Source organism: Danio rerio, chromosome 10 (assembly GCF_049306965.1).
Source record: "Danio rerio strain Tuebingen ecotype United States chromosome 10, GRCz12tu, whole genome shotgun sequence".
Lineage (NCBI taxonomy): Eukaryota > Metazoa > Chordata > Actinopteri > Cypriniformes > Danionidae > Danio > Danio rerio.
The window spans coordinates 11,357,871-11,382,500 of NC_133185.1; the positions used below are offsets into that span (position 1 = coordinate 11,357,871).

Genomic DNA, 24,630 nt, shown 5'->3' on the forward strand with positions numbered 1-24,630 from the left:
TTGAAAAATGTTAAAAAATCTGGCGCCATTTGACTTCCATAGTATCTTTGGACACACTTTATTTTGATGGTCCGTTTGTTGAATTTAAGTTACATTCCATCTACATGCCAACTAATTCTCATTAGACTATGAGTGGACTTTTAGGTTGGGGTTTGTGTTAGTGTAAGTTGGCATGTACTTGTAAGTTTCTTATAGTCAGGGCCAGACGGAATCTGCGGACGTTTTTTGCTATTTCTGCAGAGAATTTTGGTAAAAATCTGCATATTTCTGCTGAATTATTTTGGGAGTATCCAGCGGTGTATCATAACTAAAACCTTAATATATGAAATAAAAAGTAATAAATTACTGAATAAAAACTGAATAAATTTACATTTACACATTTACTCAAGTAAATAAACAGATTTAATGATGGGATAAAAATCTGCTGAAATCTGTGGAATTCTGCAGAAAATCTGCGGAATTCTGCACGCACAGATTCCGTGTGGCCCTACTTATAGTCAGGTAAACTTTTGTTTAGCAGCAGTATCAACAGATATTAAGCAGACAGTCTACTAACACTCAAATGGACCATCAAAATAAATTGTTACCGTATCTATTTCCTACAATAGATGTCAATGACTAGTTTCAAACATTCTTCAAAATCTATTTTACGTTCAACAGAAGAAAGAACCTCAAACATGTCTGGAACAAGTGGAGGCAGAGTAAATGTTTAGGTGAACCCTTTAACATCAAGAGACTTTAAAGCCCTAAACACATTTCTCCTTCTCTTGAAACATGTAACATCTCAGTCCACACACTTCAGGAAGAGGATTGCAGCATCCCATCAATCCCATGAAGTACACTCACCGCTCTTTCATAAGTAACACCAGCGTTATGCCATTTTATTTATTGTTTTCTTTCTGTAACTCTGTCTGAAGGTTACAGTCTCTGTTTCCTGCAGCTGTACTGACTAAGATATTGTCCTTCCACATTAAACAGTTTGTTAATCAAATTACTTTTTAATTGTGTGCAGTGATTTAGAAAGAGACATCATCAGTCTCATGAGGGCTGAGGTCACGTCCCCATCAGCATCCAAACACTGTTCAGTGGACTTACAGTACAGTATATACATAATAAAGACACTTTTCAGTCTGAATATCGAAACTTTTTATGCTTTTTGTATTTTTTTAGAAAGCCTGTTTAGAATTATTAAATATATGACTGTTAATTGGTGGCTCAGTGGTTAGCACTGTCGCCTCACAGCAAGAAGGTCACTGGTTCGAGTCCCGGTTGGGCCAGTTGGCATTTCTATGAGGAGTTTGCATGTTTTCCTTGTGTTTGCAAAATAATTTAAATGAATAAATAAATAAACGTAATCTGTACAAATAATTAAACCCGAGTCTACTATGTAGCCCATAAAATGCCAGATATGCTCAAGCGCTTGCACAAAGCCATTGGTTAGTTTGTAGTTTCTGGATGCAGCCTTGATGATGCAAGCTGAGATTGCACAATGCATATGTCAGAGATGCAATGTCAGACACGATGTACTGTGGAGAGTAGGGTTAGGTGAGCACAATAAAAAGCATTGTAAGCAGCTCAGATTGCATTGCACCATGTCTGCCTCCACCCGAACAGAGTTACCTAAAAGACCAAAATGACTACTTGTAACATTATCTTTGAAGTTATGTCACAACACTACATCACAGTTTTTGGACTGAATTTTGTTTTGTAAATCTATTTACAAATCACTGCTGCGTGAAAAGCTTTAAATGGATATTTTAAAAATCTACTCATTCCAGTATGAAAACTTTTCAGAATAGCACTAATGTTGTTTTGATGTTTTGTTAAAATGTTACAATTTTGATTGTTCTGAACAATTATTAAATATAAATAAAAATAAATTGAACTGTATTTTGATTATTCCACACTGATCATCAAATCCCAGATTAACATTTTCTTTTATTTCATAATATATTAAATACATTCACTCGTCAGATCTGAAAAAAATATTTTGAATCATATTTTTCTTGTCTTTGTATAGTTCATGAATAATTACAATTTTCTAAAAAATCCTACTTTTAAAAAAAATCAAACAGTTAAGACATAAACTAAAAAACATGGCAAAATTCAAAACATTGGATTATTTTTTTTCACATTCACTTATGATTAAGAATACATTTATTTTGTTGCGATCAGATTTGATAAAGTTTATTTGAAATAGAGATTGACTGTTTTATAAAATAAAAATTCAAATGGACCCAGAATATGAACATTATACAGATTTTGTTTATGACATTTTAACAATGTAAGGTAAACATTCACTGTATTTAAAAAAATAAAATAAATTATTACACACACACACACACACACACACACACACACACACACACACATATATATATATTCAGTCCAAAAACTATATATAAATATATATATATATTTATACAACAGTTTTGTCTGGTTTTCGAATCTGATTGGCTGATAGCCGTGATATATTTAAGTAATATCAGCACCCGTACAGCCTCTTTACCCTTTGTGTATTACTCCACCCACATAGAGCCAGCAAAAAGCAGACACTACAGATCTAAAGTTTAAAAGATGCTTGCTCAGCTTGCTCAACTGTCAGCTTATGATTTGAATCCTATGCGGAAGAAAGTAGTTCCTCATACAAAAGAGTTTTTGAGACTCTCCATGTTTGATTTTGTTTTTATATACACAATTATGCCGTCAAACTGTTGTATAAATGCAATATCACACTCATAGCAGTGCGATATGGCTGTATATCGGCACTGGCACACCTCCCACCAGTGTCGATATACAGCCATAACGCACTGCTACGAGTGTGATATTGCTCATATATATATATATATATATATATATATATATATATATATATATATATATATATATATATATATATATATATATATATATATATATATACCTAACTTGCATAGTTAACCTAATTAACCTAGTTAAGCCTTTAAATGTGTCTTAAGTAACTTGAAAAACATCTAGTCAAATATTATTTACTGTCATTACTGTCAAGCTAATAATTCAAGGGGGCTAATAATTCTGACTTTAACTGTACACACACACACTCACACACACACACACACACACACACACACACACACACACACACACACACACACACACACATACACACACACATATATATTGCCATGATGACAGTAAATAATATTTTACTAGATATTTTTCAAGACACTTCTATACAGCTTAAAGTGACATTTAAAGGCTTAACTAGGTTAATAAGGTGAACTAGGCATGTTTGGGTAATTAGGCAAGCTATTCTATAATGATGGTTTGTTCTGTTGACTATCGAAAAAAATTAGCTTAAAAGGGGCTAATAATTTTGTCCCAAAAATTGTTTTAAAAAAAATCAAAACTGCTTTTATTCTAGCCAAATTAAAACAAATACGACTTTTTCTAGAGGAAAAAAATATTATCAGACATACTGTGAAAATTTCCTTGCTTTGTCAAACATCATTTGGGAAATATTTAAAAAAGAAAAAGAAATCAAAAGGGGGCTAATAATTTTGACTTTAACTGTGTATATATATATATATATATATATATATATATATATATATATATATATATATATATATATATATATATATATATGTGTGTGTGTGTATGTTCAGTAATACCACTTTTATGGAAAAAAAGTCAATTTCCTGGTCTTTAAATTGAAATATCTCAACATAAAGAAAGGAGGCTGTGAAAAATGTTCGTTTTTAATGGAAATTTCAGACGGCACTTAGAGGTTTTTGCATCTGAACTCTTCATATATGCATTAATAATTATAATATGTTTTTAAATCAATATTTATAAAATCTAGGCTCTTTATTTACGTTTTTTTTAAATATTTTTTTACATTAAAGCAGTTTTCTGGTCATTTTAAATTACTTATCTGTTGTTATTTAATCTCTAAACGCTAATAATAATAAACGCTCAAATAAATCTAAAAAAACTAATCTTAATATCTCATGAGACTGGTTGATGTTTTGCCATAACTTATAAAATGCCGCCATCTACCGATTAAATATAAAACTGCTTTGTGATTGCACTACAAGCCGCTTTTTGATGTAGGGTGTGTTTTATTGATTTGCAACATAAAATATGTTATTAGCGCTGTTTATCATATCTCTAACAAATAGCATAATTTACCCTCAGTGCAATGTAAAAAAGTAATTATACCGAGTATTATTCATATTATTTATAAAATTACCATTCAGATCGTAATTTATTAACGTCTGACTCCACCTAACCCTAAACCTCACAGTAATGTAAAACTATTAATTATTATTGTACAGTGTCACAAAAATTATGCTTTATTGATTTGAGTATCCCTTATGGAGTTTCCGCAGCTGCATCCCATCTAGACTTTGGCTGTTTCTCAATATGCGTTCTTCAGCGGTCTTGCGTCCTCGTGTTCTCGTGAAACGTCATCATCAGCTGCCTAAGTTCAGTTCCAATACTCAAGACCGCAAGTACGGAGGACGCGTGAAACTTCCCGGATGTGTTCTTGATATCGAGGACACACTGATGCAGACTTGAGCACCGAACTAGCTCTGGAAGTCCCAGAAGTCATTGCGACTGGAGGTGGGAAGCGCTGCATTTTATCTAGATTTATTATTAAAGTTCATAGATATGAATTATTTACCTCAGGAGTTTCCCTAAATGAAACGGTGAAAGTAAATATTAACATGAACATCTTAATAAAGGAATAAACACATTAAGAGTTGTTTGCTGAAATTCGTATTAAAATCTGTTTTATTTATATTGTGCAACATATATTTATAATGTTTTTATGCAAAGTATATATTTTGAAAAGGGGAAAAACAATAAATCGTTGTATGAAGGCTGTAATGTTCAAATAATTTACCACTTAAAACACGTGAAGGTCATGTGACCATCAGGAAGAACGCAGCATCCCATTTCTCAAAGGACGCATTCTCTGCCCTCGCGGTCTCCTGAGTTCGTTCTTCCGAGGACACCTGGAAAGACCGGTCTCCACAAGAACACAAGTCCGTTCTCTGCGTTCTTTGGAATTGAGAAACAGCCTTTTACTTTACCCAACCAAGCTGCGGTGCACCGGAAGAGCATCAATGCACCAATCAAAAGGCTCACACCAGTACGAACCAATCAGAATGAGTACTTATGATGACGCAAGTACACGCAGCAAGGCGGGAATTTCTTCATCAGAAACTGCGCGGGACGGTTCACTGCTCAAGAGCGCCTCATTAAGAGCTTAAAGGTCATGTAAATCATATGTTTTCATTTTTATCTTTATTCTCAGTAGAAAGAAATGAACGAGACAGCAGAACTAGAAATGAACACCCAACCCGTTAGCGATGATGCGCACGTCAAAGTTACGCCACGTCAAGGGGGCGTGTCTTCAAGAAGAAGGTAAACAAACTGCAACATTTAAACAGAGTATCCGCGGGGTCACGTTATTAAAAAGTCTTAAAATTTCTTAAATTTCAGCGTTTTATGCTTTTAATAAATTTTAAATTCACTGAAATATTGTGTTGTATGTCTTAAATAATTTTAAACAGGTCTTCATTTTCCTTTGTTTAAGTAAAGCTAGGTTATTCCGACATCCATCCAATCACCAATAACCCATCTTAATAAAACCAGAGAAAGAAAACTGAAAACAATTACACAGTTCCTCATGATAATAACATAGCCATAAATTGCTTTACGTTATCTTCCTTTCATACAAAAATATTTACAGTAAGGGCAAGTAGACATAATATTTATAAATAGGCATGAAACTTAAGGTTTTATAATGCATTAGGTTGAATAGAAGTTATACTCAATTAATTTGGACCAAAAGCCAACAAATATATTTGATTATTGATGTAATAAAGAGTTCAGATGCAAAAACCCCTAAATGCGGCCTGCAAGTTTTCTCTAAAATGAGCATTTTTATCAGGCTTCTGTGTAAAGGTCTTTAAACAAAGGAGGCCGACAACAAATGTTTATTTTTGATGAACATTTTAAACGACACTTGGAGGTTTTCGCATCTGAACTCTTCAAATACGGTCATGGAAAACCTGGAAAGGTTTTGGAAAAACAGAAAAAACCCACAAAAGTTTTGGAAAAGTCATGAAAATTTGTTTAACAAATATCTGTATACAGTACATGAATATATGGTAGTTGTATTTACTTTTCTGTCCTTGGCCAAAAACATGCTCTCACATCATTAGTGTGGTGTAAGCATTGTTTAAATAAAATTTACATAGATATAATAACATTTAAACCAAATCGATTGTTGCATGTTTTCTGACAGGCTGAAAGAAATTTGAATGTGCACTGTTTTTCGTATTAATAACCACCTATGCGTAGACATTATATGAAACATTAGAACAGGGGTGTCAAACTCAATTCCTGGAGGGCCGAAGCCCTGCACAGTTTAATTCCAACCCTGCTCCAACACACTTACCTGTAGGTTTCAAACAAGCCTGAAGGACTCAATAAGTTTGATCAGGTGTGTTTAATTATGGTTGGAACTAAACTGCGCAGAGCTGCGGCCCTTTTGGAGTTTGACACCTGTGCATTAGAATATGAAATTGCTCTTAAAAATCTTGGAAAAGGCATGAAATGTCATGGAATTTTAGTAGTACAAATGTGTATGAACCCTTATATGAACAATGTTAAACCTGTCATCGAAAAAAAAAAAAAAATCTAGTATGTTGAAAATGGTGTTTGCAACTTTTTTTTCTTTTGACACATTAAAGTATGTCATTAAGAAATAATTACATTAGATTTTTTTTTTGTGGCAAGCAAAAAAAAAAAGTCCATTGGCCCAACCAGGCCGTTAGAAATAGTCATTATTGTTTAGCCCGGCCTTAAAAGTCTTAAATTTGATTTGATGAAACTTCATTTTATTTGAAAAGTCCCACATTCACAAACCAAAAATCGTAAATGTATTATCCTGTAAACTCCTTTTTTTTATTGATATAATTTTTTGAAATAATTCCCTGACTTCAATACAATGTAATCTTAAAGCTCTTAAGACCTCTAAAAATACTTAATGTACATGATAACTATGCTTGAGTTAAATGTAATTTCTGTTATTTCCCTTGTATACTATTTTATGTATAACTGTATTCTTGCGTTTAAATCAATAGAAAAACAAACATTCAATACAAGTCTGTTTAGTGAAAGCATAACTAGTAATGTTTGTTTATTCCTTACAGACTTTCAGAATCCAGATGTAACTCTAGGAGCGTCAACTCAGGTTTTAAATCTCCAGTATGTAAAGTTTATTGATTGAGTCAAATGTTTTTAGAAAATTAATAAATATTGATATTGTAATTTTGACATATTAGTAGTCTATGATACAATGTCTACAACTATTAAAAACAGTATTCATTTGAATTGAATTTCTACAAATCATGTGTGATCTTTGAAGAGTGTGCAAAACTGATGTGAATTATAGTCGATATGCATATGGATAAGTTGTGATTGGTTTGTTATGATAGGTACTGAAGCCTAGTATGGTGAAATCTCCTGTTTGTCTTGAGGAAGAAGTGAAAGAGCTCAAGAAAACACAGGATTGTCTGGATTCAGAGATTGCCTCACTGGAAAAAGAGTAGGTGGAAAAAGATTACATGTACAATTGTTCATTTAGCAGACGCTTTTGTACAAAGCAAATTACAGTCGAAGAGAACTTCAGCAATTCTAGATGCTAGATATATTGTTGTGTTCACTCTTGAAGGTCCCATGAAATTAAAATAAAGTTTTTAGATGTTAGTATCAGTATTGCTAGCTTTTAGGATATCTATAAGCTAGTGTGCTCCAAAACAGTGACAAAATTTGCGTTTAGAAGAAATAAAAATGATAGAAACATGTAAAGTTTGTAGTTTGTAACTTCCATCTTAATGGATAAACGCTTTTGTCACCTCATACTACAGATTCACATCAAATCTTCTTGACCATTAAAATGCCCTCTAGGGTTTGACATGCCCCACCCCCTTTAAGAAGCTTCTCATTTGCTTTTCATTGATCTCAACCACTGTCACTGGCAGAGCGGTGATAAAACAAAACATTATTGGCTGTTTTTTTAAAAAGGTAGGAACTACAATATGCCCCACTCTATCTTCTTTTCCCATCTTGTTTCGTTTGAGATTACGTTAAACATAAATATAAAAAAGGGTGAAGCAGTGGCGTAGTAGATAGTGCTGTCGCCTTAAAGCAAGAAGGTCGCTGGAGCCTCGGCTCAGTTGGCGTTTCTGTGTGGAGTTTGCATTCGTGTGGGTTTCCTCCGGGTGCTCCGGTTTCCCCCACAGTCCAAAGACATGTGGTACTGGTGAATTGGGTAGGCTAAATTGACCATAGTGTATGAGTGTGTGTGTGAATGTGTGTGCGGATGTTTCCCAGAGATGGGTTGCGGCTGGAAGGGCATCCACTGCGTAAAAACTTGCTGGATACGTTGGCGGTTCATTCTGCTGTGGCGACCCCGGATTAATAAAGGGACTAAGCCGACAAGAAAATGAATGAAAAAATATAAAAATGCCTATTTCAAAGCACTTCACAGGACCTTTAAAGTACGAAATCCAATTTACAATGTTGAATTTGCTAGCATACATTGTTAGTTTTAATGTGAACCCTGCAAGTTAATCTACTTAATAAAAAAAAGGTTTGTTTTGGTAACCTTTAATCAAAATCTGACCATTTGCCTCCTCAACTTTATTTTTTCTACAAGTGAAACATGTGAGGAGGAGTTTAAAAGAAAGCCTTGCCCCCCACTTAATTCCATTTCAATTGAAAGTACCTCATCATACTTAAATAAACATCCGCAGCAACTTCCGTTTCACACTGAAAATTTGCAGTTAATTTACTCACCTAGGCCATCTGATATTTCTAAATTAAATTTTTTTCAGTATTCCAATAAAAATGTTTTTTTTAGTTTAGTTTTTTTGTTGAAACCTTGGTCCTTGCGATTCTTAAAATGGCGAAAGTCAACAGCTACTGCCACTTAAACATCCAAAAAATATGTGTACATGCAAAACTTAGGCTGTTTCTCAATATGCGTTCTTCAGCATTCTTGCATCTATGTGTTCTCGTGTAACGTCAACATCAACTGCCAAAGTTCAGCTCCAAAACTCAAGACCGCAAGACAGGAGGGTGCGTAAAAATTCCCAGATGTGTCCTTGATATTAAAGACGCACCGATGCAGACTTAAGTGGAAAACTCGCTTGAGAAGTCCCAGAAGTCATTGCGGCTGAATAAAGGAGGTGGGAAGCATTTAATTTAGATTTAATATTAAAGTTCAGAGATATAACTTATTTACCAGGCAGGAGTTTTCCTAAATGAGACGTTGAAAGTAAACATTACCATGAAAATCTTTATAAAGGCATAAACACATTAAGGGTGTTTATTTGCTGAAATTTGTATTTAAGTTAGTTTTATTTGTATTGTGCAATGTATATATTTGTAAGGTCTATATGCAAAGTATATATTGTGAAAAGGGGAAAAACAATAAATTGTTGTATAAATACTGTAATGTCTAAATTATTTTCCATAAAAAAACTTGTGAAGGTCATGTGACCATCAGGAAAAACCAGAACGCAGCATCTCATTTCTCACAGGACGCATTCTCTGTTCTCGGTCACTTGGAAAGACCGGTCTCCACAAGAACGCGAGTCCGTTCTCTGTGTTCTTGGAATTGAGAAACAGCCTTAATTAATACCCATGACTCCTGAGGATACACTGAGGACTTATGAAGCAAAACTGTTGGTCCGGATGCAAACCTACACATTTTTCTAAACAAACCATTAGAATAACTATTAATAAATAATATAAATATTTTAACAACACTCACTGATCTGAAGAATTTTGTGCAAAGTTTGTTATTCATATATCTTAATTATTCATATATCTTAAAAAAAACAAACACACACACACACACACACACACACACACACACACACATATATATATATATATATATATATATATATATATATATATGTGTGTGTGTGTGTGTGTGTGTGTGTGTGTGTGTGTATACATGTATCATGAATTTTAAATGACAAAGAACCACAATTTAAGCAAGAAATAAAAAATTGTTCTGCTGAATAAAAAACTGCTTGCTTTACTGTACATATTGGATGGCCTGAGTGAATTAACAGCAAATGTATATTGTCTGTGAACTATCCCTAGCTTAAAATGTTCTTTATTTCAAGTGTTCTTAAAGTGGCTAAGAAGTCAAAACTAAGCATATGATTTTGTGAATTTTTGTATCTAGTTTTGTGGTGAACAATTCATCTATGCATGTCATTAAGAAAAAAAATTGGCCTTTTTAATCTTTAATTGAAATCTAAAAATGCTTTTATTTTTCAATTAAATTGTCAGATGGACCCTTTTCACAAGCCTGTTATGACGCGTTTAACGGTCATCAGCATCTTAAAATCTTTTAATAGTTTTATTTTTTTTTAAATGTATGAAAATTTACTTGTATTTATGTATGTAGTATATCATCTTTGCTTCAAATGACAAAAAAACTAATTACCGCTTGTGCGAGGGGGTTTTAATGCAGCGTCTATGAGACAGGACAGCAAATTTGACGTTATTCACTCCTCTGACTGCCGACATCAGTCTCACGCAATTTTTTTCCTCTGTCTGAAAGTCTTTATAACATCATCGTGGCGTTTTTCTTTTATTATTTAAGCAAATAAGATTGTAAAAAAAAATATTTGTTGAATTCTCCCATTCACTGCGCTCTAAGTTTTCCCAACTATGATGACTTCCTCTACTGAGAAGCCCGGAAGTGTGAAAAGGGTCTATTACGTTTATCTTAGGAATTAGCCATAGCTTACATATTTAACCAAGCTGTCAGTTTTGACAACAAACAGAAATGGTGAGGAGGAGGAGGAGTCTGTTTGTTTGTAATAACTCTTTTCCTGATCTTTCTGAATGAAATGCCTACTTTACTATATCCGATCAGCTAGTAGTAGAAAAAACACACCTACTCTTTACGCATTTAATATTCTGTTTCTCTGCGTCACAATAAGAAAAAAAAAATTATTGCATCTTTCCGGTTCATGGGGACTTTAAAGGTCCCATGAAGTGCTTTTAAATGTGCATTTAAATTTGCAGGGCGGGACATAGTGTAGCTCCTCCCCTTTTTATAAAACAGTCAATAGCCTTTTGCTTTATCACCGCTTTGCCAGTGAGAGTGATTGAGCTCAAGCGCATCAAATGTGAAGCGTCTTAAGAGGGAAGGGGCATATCAGACTCTAGAGAGCATTTGATTGGTCGTGATTTGATGAAAAACTGAAGTATGGGGTGACATGAAAAAAAAAAAATCCATTTATGCCGCAGTCACACTTGAGTTTGAGCTTACAAAATTATGTCATACGGCTCTGCGAAAAGGGGTGGGATTGAACAAGATGATTAGACATTAAAAAAGTGAGTGATTGGTCCATATTTTAAATTCCTGTCCAGAGAGGTCATGTTTTGATCCTCAGTTGGTCTCATGTAGTCAAGTGATGGTATTTCACAAGTCAGAGTTCATCAAGCTTAAACTCTGCATTGCAGCAACCTGGAAAACCTGTCGTAGGTGCTTGCGTTTCCGGTCTGACTCATCCGCATGCGTATGAATGGAAGTCTATGAGGAGAAAAGTGCAGTGTGACCGCAGCTTCAGGCAGAAGCTTTACATGATAGATCTCAAACTCAATGCCTTGAGGGCCACAGCTCTGAACAGTTTTGCTCCAATCCTAATCTAACACAGCTAATGCAACTAATCAAAGTGTTCAGGACTTTTTTGAACACTGGATCAGCTGTGTTTGATTATGGTTGGAGCAAAACTGTGCAGAGCTGCGGCCCTACAGGAATTGAGTTTGAGATCTATGCTTTACATGTTTATATCAGTTTTATATCTTCTAAATGCAAATTTTGTCACTGTTTTGGAGAAAATTAGCTTATAGATATCCTACAAGCTAACAATACTGATTTTAACATCTAAAAAGTTTATTTTAATTTCATGGGACCTTTTAAGATAGCAGTTTTTTTTTTGTATATATTTAGTTTTGTTTCTTTTAAGATAATAGCTAAAATATCTTAAATGTAAAATATGTCCATTTTAAGATTGCTTATTTTTAGTTGCATTATTGTCCCACTATTGGTTTACTGGCAGATTAAACTGAGCTAGCGTTGCTGTGTGGTTGTGTTTGCAGAGGATTTGTTGTACAAGAGCTGGATCAGCACATCGACCTGCTGCATGAATACAATGACATCAAAGACATCGGACAAACTCTACTGGGCAGACTAGGTAAGACGTGATGCCTTTAATAATACATTTTAAAAGGTGTTTTTTGCCAGTCTGCTACCAGACATTCATACCACAATAACCTCCTCTCCATAAACACTTGTGGCCTACACACTTCTGCCATCACACTCATCTAAGTGGGTTACAGCCTCCGTACGCTCGCTCTGCATTTCTCACCAGTGTCAAGATTATGATAATGGCATCCTCTGGTATTACCGCTGCATTCTGTAAGATAATGGACCCTTTTAGACTCCCAGCATGCTGAGTTTCTCCGGCCTCACAGTGACTTCAGCTGCTCTGAGGGCTGGAGGGGGTCATTTTTCCCCATGTGACCATTGATAAAGACAACTGTCTCTCTGTGTTTCCTACAGCCGGCCTGCGTGGAGTGACCACACGAGACTTGTACAGTCACTTTGGCCTTGAGTTGGATGACTGACAGAGATTGGAAGGGCCTCATAATACTGTTAGTGTTATATCTTTGTATTTATACAGAACACACCAGTGTTTTCTTCATGCTATTGGGCTGAATGAGCCTAATTAAGAAGTTTCTGTCTGAATTAACTCTGATTTAATTTTACATACAAACCTTCAAAGAAATAAAAAGGTCTTTTGTTAACACTGTGATAAGAATTGGTTTGACGTTTTTCTCTGAGCATCGTTTTACTCATATTGTGTTCATGCCAAAGGCGACGTGATATCATGCACGCGAGATTATTGTGCATGAAAAGGTGTCTATGGCCATTGTGTTGTCATCCAAATCTGGTGAATTAGAGGAAAATTTGTTTAAAAATTCAATGTCTGTCATGAATTCCTTACCTTTTATTTTGATTTGAAATCCAAAACGAGATGACATGTAGCTTTGAAGTTGCTCACGTTGTATGGAAAAGAGCAACATGAACATTTTTCGAAACGTCTCATTTTGGGCTCTCCAAATGAAAGGAAGTCAGATTTGGCACAATGATGAAAGGTTCATTTATGGGTGAACTGTTCCTTTAGGGAAGTACTGTGTCATAAATTCTGCTTTATTATTGTTATTATTATTTTTGTTTTACCAATAAATGCATTTATTTGAAAGTTAATGAAATAAATTTAAGCAGTATTTGTGAGGTTGCTTAATGTGTTATGTTGCGTAGCTGTCCCAGCTGTGCTAAAGGTGAACTAAGTACACCATAAGCTAGTTATGATAGATAAATTATGGCCTGTGTCTCAATATTTTTGGATTGCATAGATAAAAAATCTGCTTTGCTGATAGTAGATAATGTACATATCACTATACAGTTGTAAACTGATTTGTGCTGTCCAGTAACAAATTATAAATACTCCAATTACTGTACTTGAGTTTTTTGTTCTTAGGATTAGTAATTTATTAGGTAGTTTTAAAAATGTGTACTTTTACTTTCCCTTGAATACACTTTTAGTGCAATATCGCTACTTTTACTCCACTACTTTATTTCAACCTGCGTAATTACTTAATTTTTTTCTTGTCTATGGGGATAAACAAATTATTAAATCAATTCTTTGATTCCAGTCCTATCAAATAATAATAATTTTTCATTATTATGAACAATTTGAAGATATGTTTGGAAAGTATCCAGGAAGATGATGTCCAAAATCTTTACACGCAATGACTGTTTAGACTGAATGCCATTGATGGTGGCGAATGTTTACTGTACGATGACTGAAATCGTCAAATAGTCAAAATGTTACGTTTACACACACACATGCATAAATTGCATGTAAAAACATCACCTTTTCACAGTGTAATACTTCTTAAAGGGCTACTTTTTACTCATACTTTGAGTAATATTTACAGCAGATACTTTTACTCTACTTGCACTACATTATTAAGTAAGTAATTATACTTTTACTTGAGTATGATTTTTCATGACTTTCCACCACTGGTGCTGTCTAACATGATATCCACAGTGAAGTGTTTATACCACATGAAATCAATTTTTGTTACTGTTATCTCACATGATTTTCATCGACCATTCTAAAAAAATATATGAATGTTGTGACCAGTACAAAGAAACACAGTGGAAAGTAATTTGTTAGGCAAATCATGTTAACATTAAAATGCAAACTGAAAAAATAAATGGGGTTTGTGACGTCAGCTACATAGGTAAGTTGTTTTAGGAGCTACATTTAGATAAGCGATTATACACAGTTTGTTTCTGTGAATTAACTTGTATCGAATGCTACATGCAATCAGGAGTATAGTCAAAATAATTTCACAGAAAAAAAAATACATACTTCAAACTAAAATAGAAATGTTTGCAATTCATGCATTTTGAATGAAACCAACAGTCTCGTGTCCTTTTGCTATATATTTCAGTTAAAATCCTGTCTCCTTACACATTAGTATTATCATGTGCATTACGTTCTTTTAATTTTCACAAACAGCTGTCTTTGCCAGTACAATGGCTTGCAGATGGACAGATGTCTGACAATAGCTCTCGTTCTCCTCCTCCATCATGCCTCATGGTCCCGCAGAGCTGCTTTGCAACTACCGGGTGGAAACTGTCGTGATGATTCGCTGGCTGGGCCACATTTCCTTGACAGGACTTTAAGCCCCGCCTTTCAACAGCGAAAAGGCTGCGCTCTGAGAGCACGATTGGTTTAAAGCGCTGTCATTCAATGTGTACACACAGCACCGGCGAATAGCGAGGAGGCGGGCGCAAGTAAGAAAATTATAAGGTCATTGGAATTACCAGCGCTACATGCTATCCCCACAATGAAGCGATAACAGATAAGAGTGAAAAAATGAAATAAACGGGAGCAAAGTCTACCATAGGAGCCGCGGAAATAGGTAAAAGGCGGGCGAGTGGCCGTTACACACCGGCGCGTGTGTATCAGCGCAGGTAAACGGTGGAGGTTTCGCTTAAGCCGATCAAGGTGGGATCGTACGGAACAGGTTCCCCTTCTGCCATAATACACACGTTATTGTGACAGAGAAGACCAAAATCGAGGTATTTCCCGGACCACAAACACCAACATTTCAAATATTTTAGCCATTAGTCATTTCCGGAATCTCCTGTATCATTAATCGTCATGATAGCGAGCTGTCAGTTGCTTGTTAAAGATGAATTTACTGATTTTACTATAGCGTCAATATGCATTGTGTTCTGCTTATGTTTGCCGATGGATGCCGTGTCATGTGTAGCAGTGTAATTGCTCATAATCCAGCTAAAGGGAAATAGGATGTCATTCATGCGCACTGGCCTTTTCAGTATGAAACACGCATAGCAAATATAACCGATCGTATAAACGCATAATATAATTAATTGCCTGACTGTACGAGTTGAATTTCATACAACGTGTTTTGTGATTGTAACTGTAGAGTGAAGCTCAGTGTACTGCATTGCTGTAGTGATGTCCGATTCGCGAGCGAAGCATTCTTTTGAGTCGGATCTTTTCAACCGAGTCATTAAAGCGAATGGATTCGTTCACAAATCGACCTGAATCCTGAACTCTTAGGCGCAATGAGCTGGGAAACATTTCTGAATATGTTAAACTCCCAATTACCAAAAAATAGGTTAACGTTAACTTTTAGGTCTCTGAACAGGGTGTCTACAGGGTCTTAAAATGTCTTAAATCTCTAAAAGCTAAATTTTAGGCTTTAAAAAGTCTTAAATCTACTGACATGTGTTGTAGGTCTTACATATTTTTCAACAAGTCTTAATTTTTCTGTGTTCATGTATAGCAACCTACTCTGGCCATTTACACCCATACAATTGACAGCAATTCATCTCGATAAAGCTTTTAACTTTTTATTTTCAAAAAGCTTTTAATTAACATTTGCTTAAAAGTTCTACATTTATTTACTTATGATGATACTGACCTGACCTATATTTTTATTATTAAATCATTATTATTGTAGGCTGAAGTAACTGACAGCTATGTTTTGTTCTATTCTTGTTAAGGGTTATAGAGTTTGTGAATGGATTTATTTAGAAATTACAAAAAGAAATATTCAAACTAAATTATTATTATTGTATCATTGAATGTATTTAATTTTAATTATTTTTTGATAGGGCAAGTGAAAGTCTTTTTTAACTAAGATGTTCGAAAAAAAAAAATCTTTAGCATTTAGCCTTGTGTAAGGCAAAAATTTAATTCATAATGGTCTTTAAAATGTCTTTAAAAGTCTTAAATTTAACTTTGTGAAACCTGCAGAAACACTTATACAGAAAAAGTTATGAGCACCAAGGCAGTTAATAGATTGCAAGCTATGCCTTTGTTAAACCAATCTGTTAGTATTAATTCAGTAAATTTATTAGCAATGTGCAGGTGTTGCATAGAAAATTTCACCAATCTGAGGGTTCAAACTTTAGCTCCCTGTGTTTCTAAAACTTAATTATATATGTGTGCAAACTTTGCTGAAAACTTGAAATGTATTATTTCTATAGATGCAACCAAAATCGTTAAGCGATTAATGTAATATTTCTGCATTATATTTAATTTTATTGTGTCATTTGCAGCTTTCTATCATAAAATCTATTTTGGTCTAATTTTCATCACTTTGTTTTTGAAAAAAAAAAAAAAACAATGTTTGTAATATTGTAATTCACTTTATTCACCTTATACCCAATTGGCTTGTTCCATAGTTTTTGATGCTGTATCAAAAACCTTTTAAATATTTTGAAAAAAAGTATTGCTGAAAAAAGTGGGTAGGCATTAATGCACTATATCAAATATAAAGTGCTCAGTACACCCCTCAAAAATCTGTTTTAAATTCACATTTTTAACATGAAGCTTTACAATTATATATTTGTACATATACTTTAGTTTAGTCAGTACGGAAGCCAAATCTGGAGTTTATCTAACAAAATAACTTATGATAACGGTCAAAAAACTAGTACAACCAAATGTACAATGTTATAGAAAACAATAAATACAATTATAAAAAAGAGCAAAAATCAAGAGAAGCAAAAAAACTTTAAAATGTTGTAGTTTTTTTTTTGCTTGAATTTAATTGTAGTATGTTTTCATTTGTGAATATGTTTGGTAAATTAAACATTATTTTAATATGTATATCTGTTTAATAAATCTGTTTTGATTAATGCACCAAAATGCATTGCATATATTTACTAAGAAATTGATACAAATATACATTTTCAAAATTGGGTGTACTCCATTATGCTAAGCACTGTACTTCATATAAAACTAACGTTATCTTTACACGTTTGCTGTAGCCTACTTCATTGTATGACAATTTTATAAACTGAGTTAAATTGTGCTGAAATATCTTCATCTGAGGAAATAAACGTTGTATAATTACTTCTTGTAAATAAAGCATAATCGGGTTCAAAACATCAGCATGTAATGCTGCCACCGCGTGATGGCACATATGAATCACTGAATCAGAGTACTGAATCTTAAGTGCTCGAATGAGCCGAGTCGCGCGCACGAGTGCCAACAGTGCCGTACATCCAATGTGCTCTCAGATTTCCGGGCTTGAGCAACAAATCAGGTCTCTGCGGTAACCCTCGCCTGATGATGATGATGATGATGAGGTGGAAGATGAGGAGGATGATGCTGGCTTCTGCATTGCTTTAATATCCATCCGCACCCACAGCACGTCTGTCATCATTTTGTCTCGCGTCGTCATGCGGTTAAAGGTCTGAACAGACATTCAAATTCTCCTCAACATCTTTCAGGACACATATAGACGCGTCGCACACTGTAGGATTTCCCAGCTGCAGCGAAAAGTACGATGATGATGAGGATGATGACGTATGGCCGTCATTTCTGTCCGTCAATAGATTGAGAAAGTGTGAAACGGCGGATTGTTTACGTATCTGTTCATTTGACCGGGACTAGTTGCCACATTTTTACACCAGTGGCCTTTTACCTCTGTTGTCAGTTATTATTTAACCTTTGGTATATTTCCACTCATACACAGTTTATTGAAGTGTTGATACATATAAGGTAAAATGTCACAATAAGACTATTAATATAATAATAATAATAATAATCATCATCATCATCATATTAATATATGTCAATTTTGTGTAATAGATAAGAACACCAAAGTTCTAATAAATGTGTATGACCAAATTGAGAGAATTTAATGAATAATTTTTCGAAATGCTTATAGATTTAATATTCAGTTTTGTTACAATCTTTTGTTTTGTCTTTAGTCAATCAAAGTTTTTAATAAGTCAGCTGCCAAATGCAAGATATAATATGGAAATAACGTTTATCACACCTTTTTTATTAGTTTATCACATTTTTTCCCTATTTTATCTTGTTTTTATTTCAAAAGATTCTTAAATCAATAAATTTGTCTTGAAAGATTATGTGAGACACAATGTCTTATTTTATGTGAAATTGTTCAAAATGAAGAAAGCTCATTGCTAAAATCCAAACAAATATTTGACAGTGCGCTCAAAAATCAACTTGATTGAACAGAAAATGTATTTTTAAAACCACATTGACAGATATTTATTCTTATTTTAAGCATAGTTTTGTATAAAAAAAATCTTAATTTTGAATCTCAAGTAGGGCTGCACGATATTGGAAAAATCTGACATTGCCATATAAAACAAATAAATTACAAGCATAGATAAATAAAATATAGCAAAGATAAAAAAGTGAATTATAGTTTTCTGGACAGTAACAGTATTCAGGTAGTGATGTTTTAAATGTTTGAGTTATTAAAATATCTTCTTTTTGTGTTCATCATAAAAAAGAAACTCATAAACATTTGAAATAGTGAGTAAAGTAAAACTTTTGGGTGAACTAGCATTTTACTTCATTAAAATTCAACTCTGCATTGATTTTTCATTAATTCATTTTCATTTCGGCTTAGTCCCTTTATTAATTCGGGGTCGCCACCGCGGAATGAACCGCCAACTTATCCAGCACGTTTTTACGCAGCAGATGCTGTTCCAGCTGCAACCCATTTCTAGGAAACATCCACACACACACATTCACACTCATACACTACAGACAATCTAGCCTACCCAAGTCACCTGTACCGCATGTCTTTGGACTGTGGGGGAAACTGGAGCACCCGTAATAAACCCACACAAACGCAGGGAGAACATTCAAACTCCACACAGAAATGCTAACTGACCCAGCCGAGGCTCGAACCAGTGACCTTTTTGCTGTGAGGCGAACGTGCTACCCACTGCACCCTCACATCGCCGTGCATTGATTATAATAAATTATAATCCCAACTCAATATTGAAGATCGTGCCATGTGACTATTGCGGATGCACACATTGCGATATCGATGCTGAAACGATATATTGTGCAGCCCTAATCTCAAGTGAATGTCTTGAATGTTTATATATTTGAACCAGAAAATAAAATACAATGGATAATTTCATTGCACTTTTAACGACTTTGTGATTTTAAGATTTTCTGTGCTGTTTAAAATCACCTTCAAGTTTGTAAAACAAAATGTGAATACTTCTAAAATAAATATATTCAGATTCATACAATTCAAATAAAAAAGTCCTAAACGCATGGTTAATAACCATGCTTAAATGTATTTTGCAGAGTATTATGGATTATTTATGTGCACTGAAATTTATTTTTTTTATTGGATTAACTTTTTTTTTAAACAAATAAATTGAGTTGAACATTACTAAATTGAATTTGTTTGTTTAAATTCAGCCCATATAAATTGTTTGCAACCACTTACCTTAAAGTAAATCCAATGAATAATTTTTCAATAGTCTATTGCCATAATTTGTTTGTACGATTATGGTTTTGGCCATTTAGGGCTGGGCGATTTGGCCTAAAATCAAAATATAAGATTAATACTCTCGATTAATGTTATTAATCGAGATTAATTATTTCGATTAATATAATTTTAACTCAATTATGATTAATGATTTTAAAATTTATTTTAGATTTTATTTTTTTGCCCTTGCTGCGTGGCCCATACTCGTCATTGTTACCAAGCTGACCGATCACAGAGCTTGCGCCATACATCTTCGCAACATGTAGTTACATTTATTTGAGAAGGTTGCCGTCAGTCACATGAGGGGTAAGCGATCACGTGAAGGCTTCACTCAACGCAGAAGTGTAAACAGAGCCAGGTCACGTGACTCCATGCGGTAGGGAAAGTAATTGAAATAAATGACCCGGAAAATTTTAAATGATTATAGATTGTGAATGTCGAATTCAATTACTTTTCGATTAATCGCCCAGCCCTATAGTGTGACTTAATGTTAGAATACAAATGTAGATCACTTCAATATATTGCAATAGAAGACTGCAAATTAAATAATTATTTTAAAGTGACAGCTCGGCTCATTCTCCTTCATATAGGCAACACAAGAGAGAGCAAGAATGACTGGTGTAATTTAGCAAGTGTAAGCTTCTACTGCGTTCAGATGAGCTGACGGAAACCATAGTACAGATCAGATAGCTCTGTTACCTTCGGTCACTGACATTCAATCTACCCTAGTTACTTTACAAGTGTTTTAGTGCAAAAAAAAGGCCTAGAAATGCTACAGTGGCTTTTAATGAATCATTTTAAAAGTAAAATTCACTTTACTTCATGAGGTTTATTTACTCACACTCAGTGCATCCAAGATAAATTGTAGATTATTTTTATTATTGTTATTATTATTAGTATTATTAAGTAGAAGATCAAAGAAGTTTTTTTTTTTTTCTGAAATCATGCCTCTTGGTGACGCATTAATGCAAGTCATTGGTTACCAGCATGTTGAGAATCAAAAAACATATTTGGATAATACAAAGTGAATACTTAACTCTTTAGTGATTTAAAAGAAAATATTGTCAGCATTTGTTCACTTTTATTAATTTATATTATTATTATATTAATCATTAATATTATTGTGAGACAGATGTGCATAAATAAAGTGTTATCCTTAATAATAATGCATAATTATAACATTATATTAATTTTATACATTCATTTTTCTTCGACTTGTCCCTTGTTTATCAGGGGTCGCCACAGTGAAATGAACCGTCAACTATTCCAGCATATGTTTTACACAGCAGATGCCCTTCCAGCCACAACCCAGTACTGAGAAACACCCAGAAACACTCATTCATGTACACACTCATACACTAGTTTCTTCTTTTGATCCTGGATGAAACTCATGCCAACCGGGGGAAAACATGCAAACTCCACACAGAAATGCCCAGTCGGGACTCGAACCATTGACCTTGCTGTATGGCAACAGCTAACCACTGAGCCACCGTGCTGCACTTTTAATAAAATATAAAATAAAATTGTTTTATAGCAGCAGGATTTAACTTCAAGTAAGGCTGTGCAATATGACGATATACATCATATGGACAAAATAATAATGTCTATTTCATATTATGCTGTGGTGTCACAAAATACATTGTTTATGTTAATACTTTCATAATTTATATAAGCACAATACACACCATTACAGGGATGTCTACTGTACATATGATCACATATGAATGAGTAACTATCTGCATATATACTTTTTGTTTTTTTACATGTGATCAATGTATATAAACTTATTAATTAAATTTACACAAATTATACTATTTTGTGATATGTTGTTATCAGGATTAGACCTGTCACAATAATCATTATATCAGCTTGTTGCTCAACACGTAGACTTGACCTCAATCATTTTTGGTGATGCAATATATATGGCCCATACTTAAAATCCAGTATCAGCAACATATTTGCAACATCTCTATCTCTGTTGAAGGTATCAGTGTCAGCATGTTAACAAAAACTAGAGTATTTACTATAAATTACTATAGTATATTTCATCATGTGGGTGTCTGACGACTAAAAGTAGATCTGGTACCAGATATCGCAGTCTATTTTGTAACTATTTTACATTGCACTTTTTTGTTAATATTTATTTATTTATTTGTTTGTTTGTTTGTTTGATTGTTTAGGACATGCGTTTTCACATTCTGATTCCAGTGCCTAATTAAAAAATTAATTAAATGACTATAATTAAATAAAGTGTTCTTAAGAATAAAATATGCTGTGTTTTTTTGGAAGAGTGTACTTGCATTATGATACTATCATTATGTCATTCTGGCATAATATAATGAGTGTCATAAAATGGTCTTAAAATGACAATAATATCATTTATCACAATATATTTTGGTGCAATATACCATTAAACTAAAAAAGATATTGGGACAGTATGGAGTCAATCTAGGGCCATATGTACTTGCAAAATAAAAGAAAAATTTGCAAAAAAAATAAAGTATTGAGGAAAAAAATAAATGTAAATCTCCAAAAACTGCAAAGCAAAAATTCATTTTTGAGAAATAAATAACTGCAGAGGGAAATTAAAGTTTTGATGAATGAAAAATAAATTTGCAAACAAAAAAAGAACTACTAAAAAAGCTGTAAAAAAAATTATAAAAAAATAAAATTATATATATATATATATATATATATATATATATATATATATATATATATATATACACATATGTGCAAAAATAAATAAATAAACTATATAGTGTATATACAAAACATTTTTTATAGAATTGCTTTTACAAAAGGGCCTGCATTAAACGCTAATGTTTTCTTTATTCTGCCCCCTTGTCAAATCAGGGCCACAAAGTGAAACATGCAGAAACATGAAGTGCAAAGTGAAAACAGCATCGCAAACTCATGGTTTTCTAAAAAAAACAAATCAAAATGAGTGTTTCAATTGACTGGACGGGTTTTGTAAAGGCGAAAACGTGTGTGCGTGCGTGCGTGCGTGAAGAGTTCAGATGTAAAAACCTCTAAATGCCTGAATCTGAAAATTTCTTCTAAAATGAGCACTTTTATCAACCATGCGTGTGTATGTACAGTAACATAACTTTTATGGCAAAGATTAAGTATATATACTTGTATATATACTTTTTAAAATTACTAATGGGTTGTTGTTTTTTTTACTGCTTGAGTTTTATTTGCACTTCTTTTTTTGTTTCTCAAGTTTCTTTTTTATTTCTCAAAACTTAATTTTCTCTTTGCACTTTTTAAAATTTTATTCCTCAAATTTATTTTTATTTCGCAAAAATTAATTTTTCGTTTTAAGATTTTTTTGACACCCCATCCATCTGACAGGCCTAATCAGGATATAAGATGACTTCTATCGCAATATAAGATCTCTGTCAAATCTCTCAGCCATAAGTTCAAATGTAAAAGTGTCAGTATTAATAAAAAAAACAGACTTTTCCCATAGAACACTTCAATACTGAGGCCTAGACCTTTAACATACATTTCAAAGGACAAAGATTTCTATGACAGCTATCTGTTCTTGATATGATTAAGAAGCTTATCTTGAGTTCATCTTTGAATCTTTCAACCTTTTCTAATTGTCAGGTTGATAGTGATTACATTATAACTTTTATCATTGAACAAGGTGTTTTTAGACTTCTATCACACAGGTCCAAAAAAATGTTAATGCAATAGTCAAGTGGTGAAGCGAATAATTGACGGGTGTGTTGTTTGTGTGTTAGGATGTTGCGGTTGGCGTGCTCCACGGCCCTTCTCTTCGTTCTCCGGCTGTTCATCGGGTTACCTTGGTGGCAGGTTCTACCGTCCATTCTCATTTTCTACGTGGGTTCCGGAGGATGGAAGTCCCTCTATGTGTTTTCAAAGACTATATACCGGGACTTGCAGTAAGTTTCTGTTGTAATATCCATTTTGGCCTGTCCTTCCTTTACAGAAAATAATTGAATAACATGTTATTCAGATTGTAAAATAACATGTGACACACAAGAAACACACATTCCCTCAAGTCATGCAAGTTCTCGAATGTCATGGAATTTTAAAAGGTCTTTTCCAGACATTGAAAGTCAGTTGTTGTTGTTTTTTACATACATGGAATATCTGAAAGGTTTGTTTTTCATTTTTAAATTTTAGTTTCTTAAAATTATTTTTTGGAATTATATTCATAATTTCTTAATTTCATTTCACGTTTATGATATTTTCCTTACAATTTGCCTATTGTTGACCAAATTGACCACTTCAAAGACTGGGTACTTGTGTTTTTTTTTAATTTCATTTTAAAGTTTGGGTTAAATATCCATTGTTGCTTTTAAAATAGCAATTAAATTCATGAAAAAATATATTCAAGATCAAACTATTTGAATATTTTGCAAAAAATAATATGCCCTGTTTTTAATTAGGCCATGGAAAATCAGCCTTTTAGTCAGAGTTGGAAAAAGGCCTGCAAGTAAACCTGTGGTTTTGGAACATTTTTTTTTATAAAAAGAAAAATGACAGTCACATTTTATCACATAAAAATTTTTCAAAATATATATATACAGTTGAAGTCAGAATTATTAGCCCCCCTTTGTTTTTTGTTTTGTTTTATTTTAATATTTCCCAAACTATGTTTAACAGAGCAAG

The 24,630-nt window shown here is 33.5% G+C and overlaps 2 protein-coding genes across 2 annotated transcripts in view; both read left to right on the forward strand.

The window, feature by feature from the left end:
• Positions 1-5,173: 5,173 nt before the first annotated feature.
• swi5 (SWI5 homologous recombination repair protein) lies at positions 5,174-13,388 on the forward strand. Its single transcript, NM_001326527.1, is given in 5 exon segments — positions 5,174-5,415; positions 7,212-7,266; positions 7,497-7,606; positions 12,196-12,290; positions 12,659-13,388. Coding segments are annotated over 5 exon segments (426 nt in total). The 5' UTR covers positions 5,174-5,314; the 3' UTR covers positions 12,724-13,388.
• A 1,578-nt stretch (positions 13,389-14,966) lies between these two features.
• Positions 14,967-24,630, forward strand: part of slc27a4 (solute carrier family 27 member 4) — a 38,958-nt gene continuing 29,294 nt past the window's right edge. Inside the window, 2 exon segments of the mRNA NM_001017737.1 lie at positions 14,967-15,256; positions 23,736-23,897. Of these exon segments, the coding sequence (NP_001017737.1) occupies positions 23,737-23,897 (161 nt within the window). The 5' untranslated portion in view covers positions 14,967-15,256; position 23,736.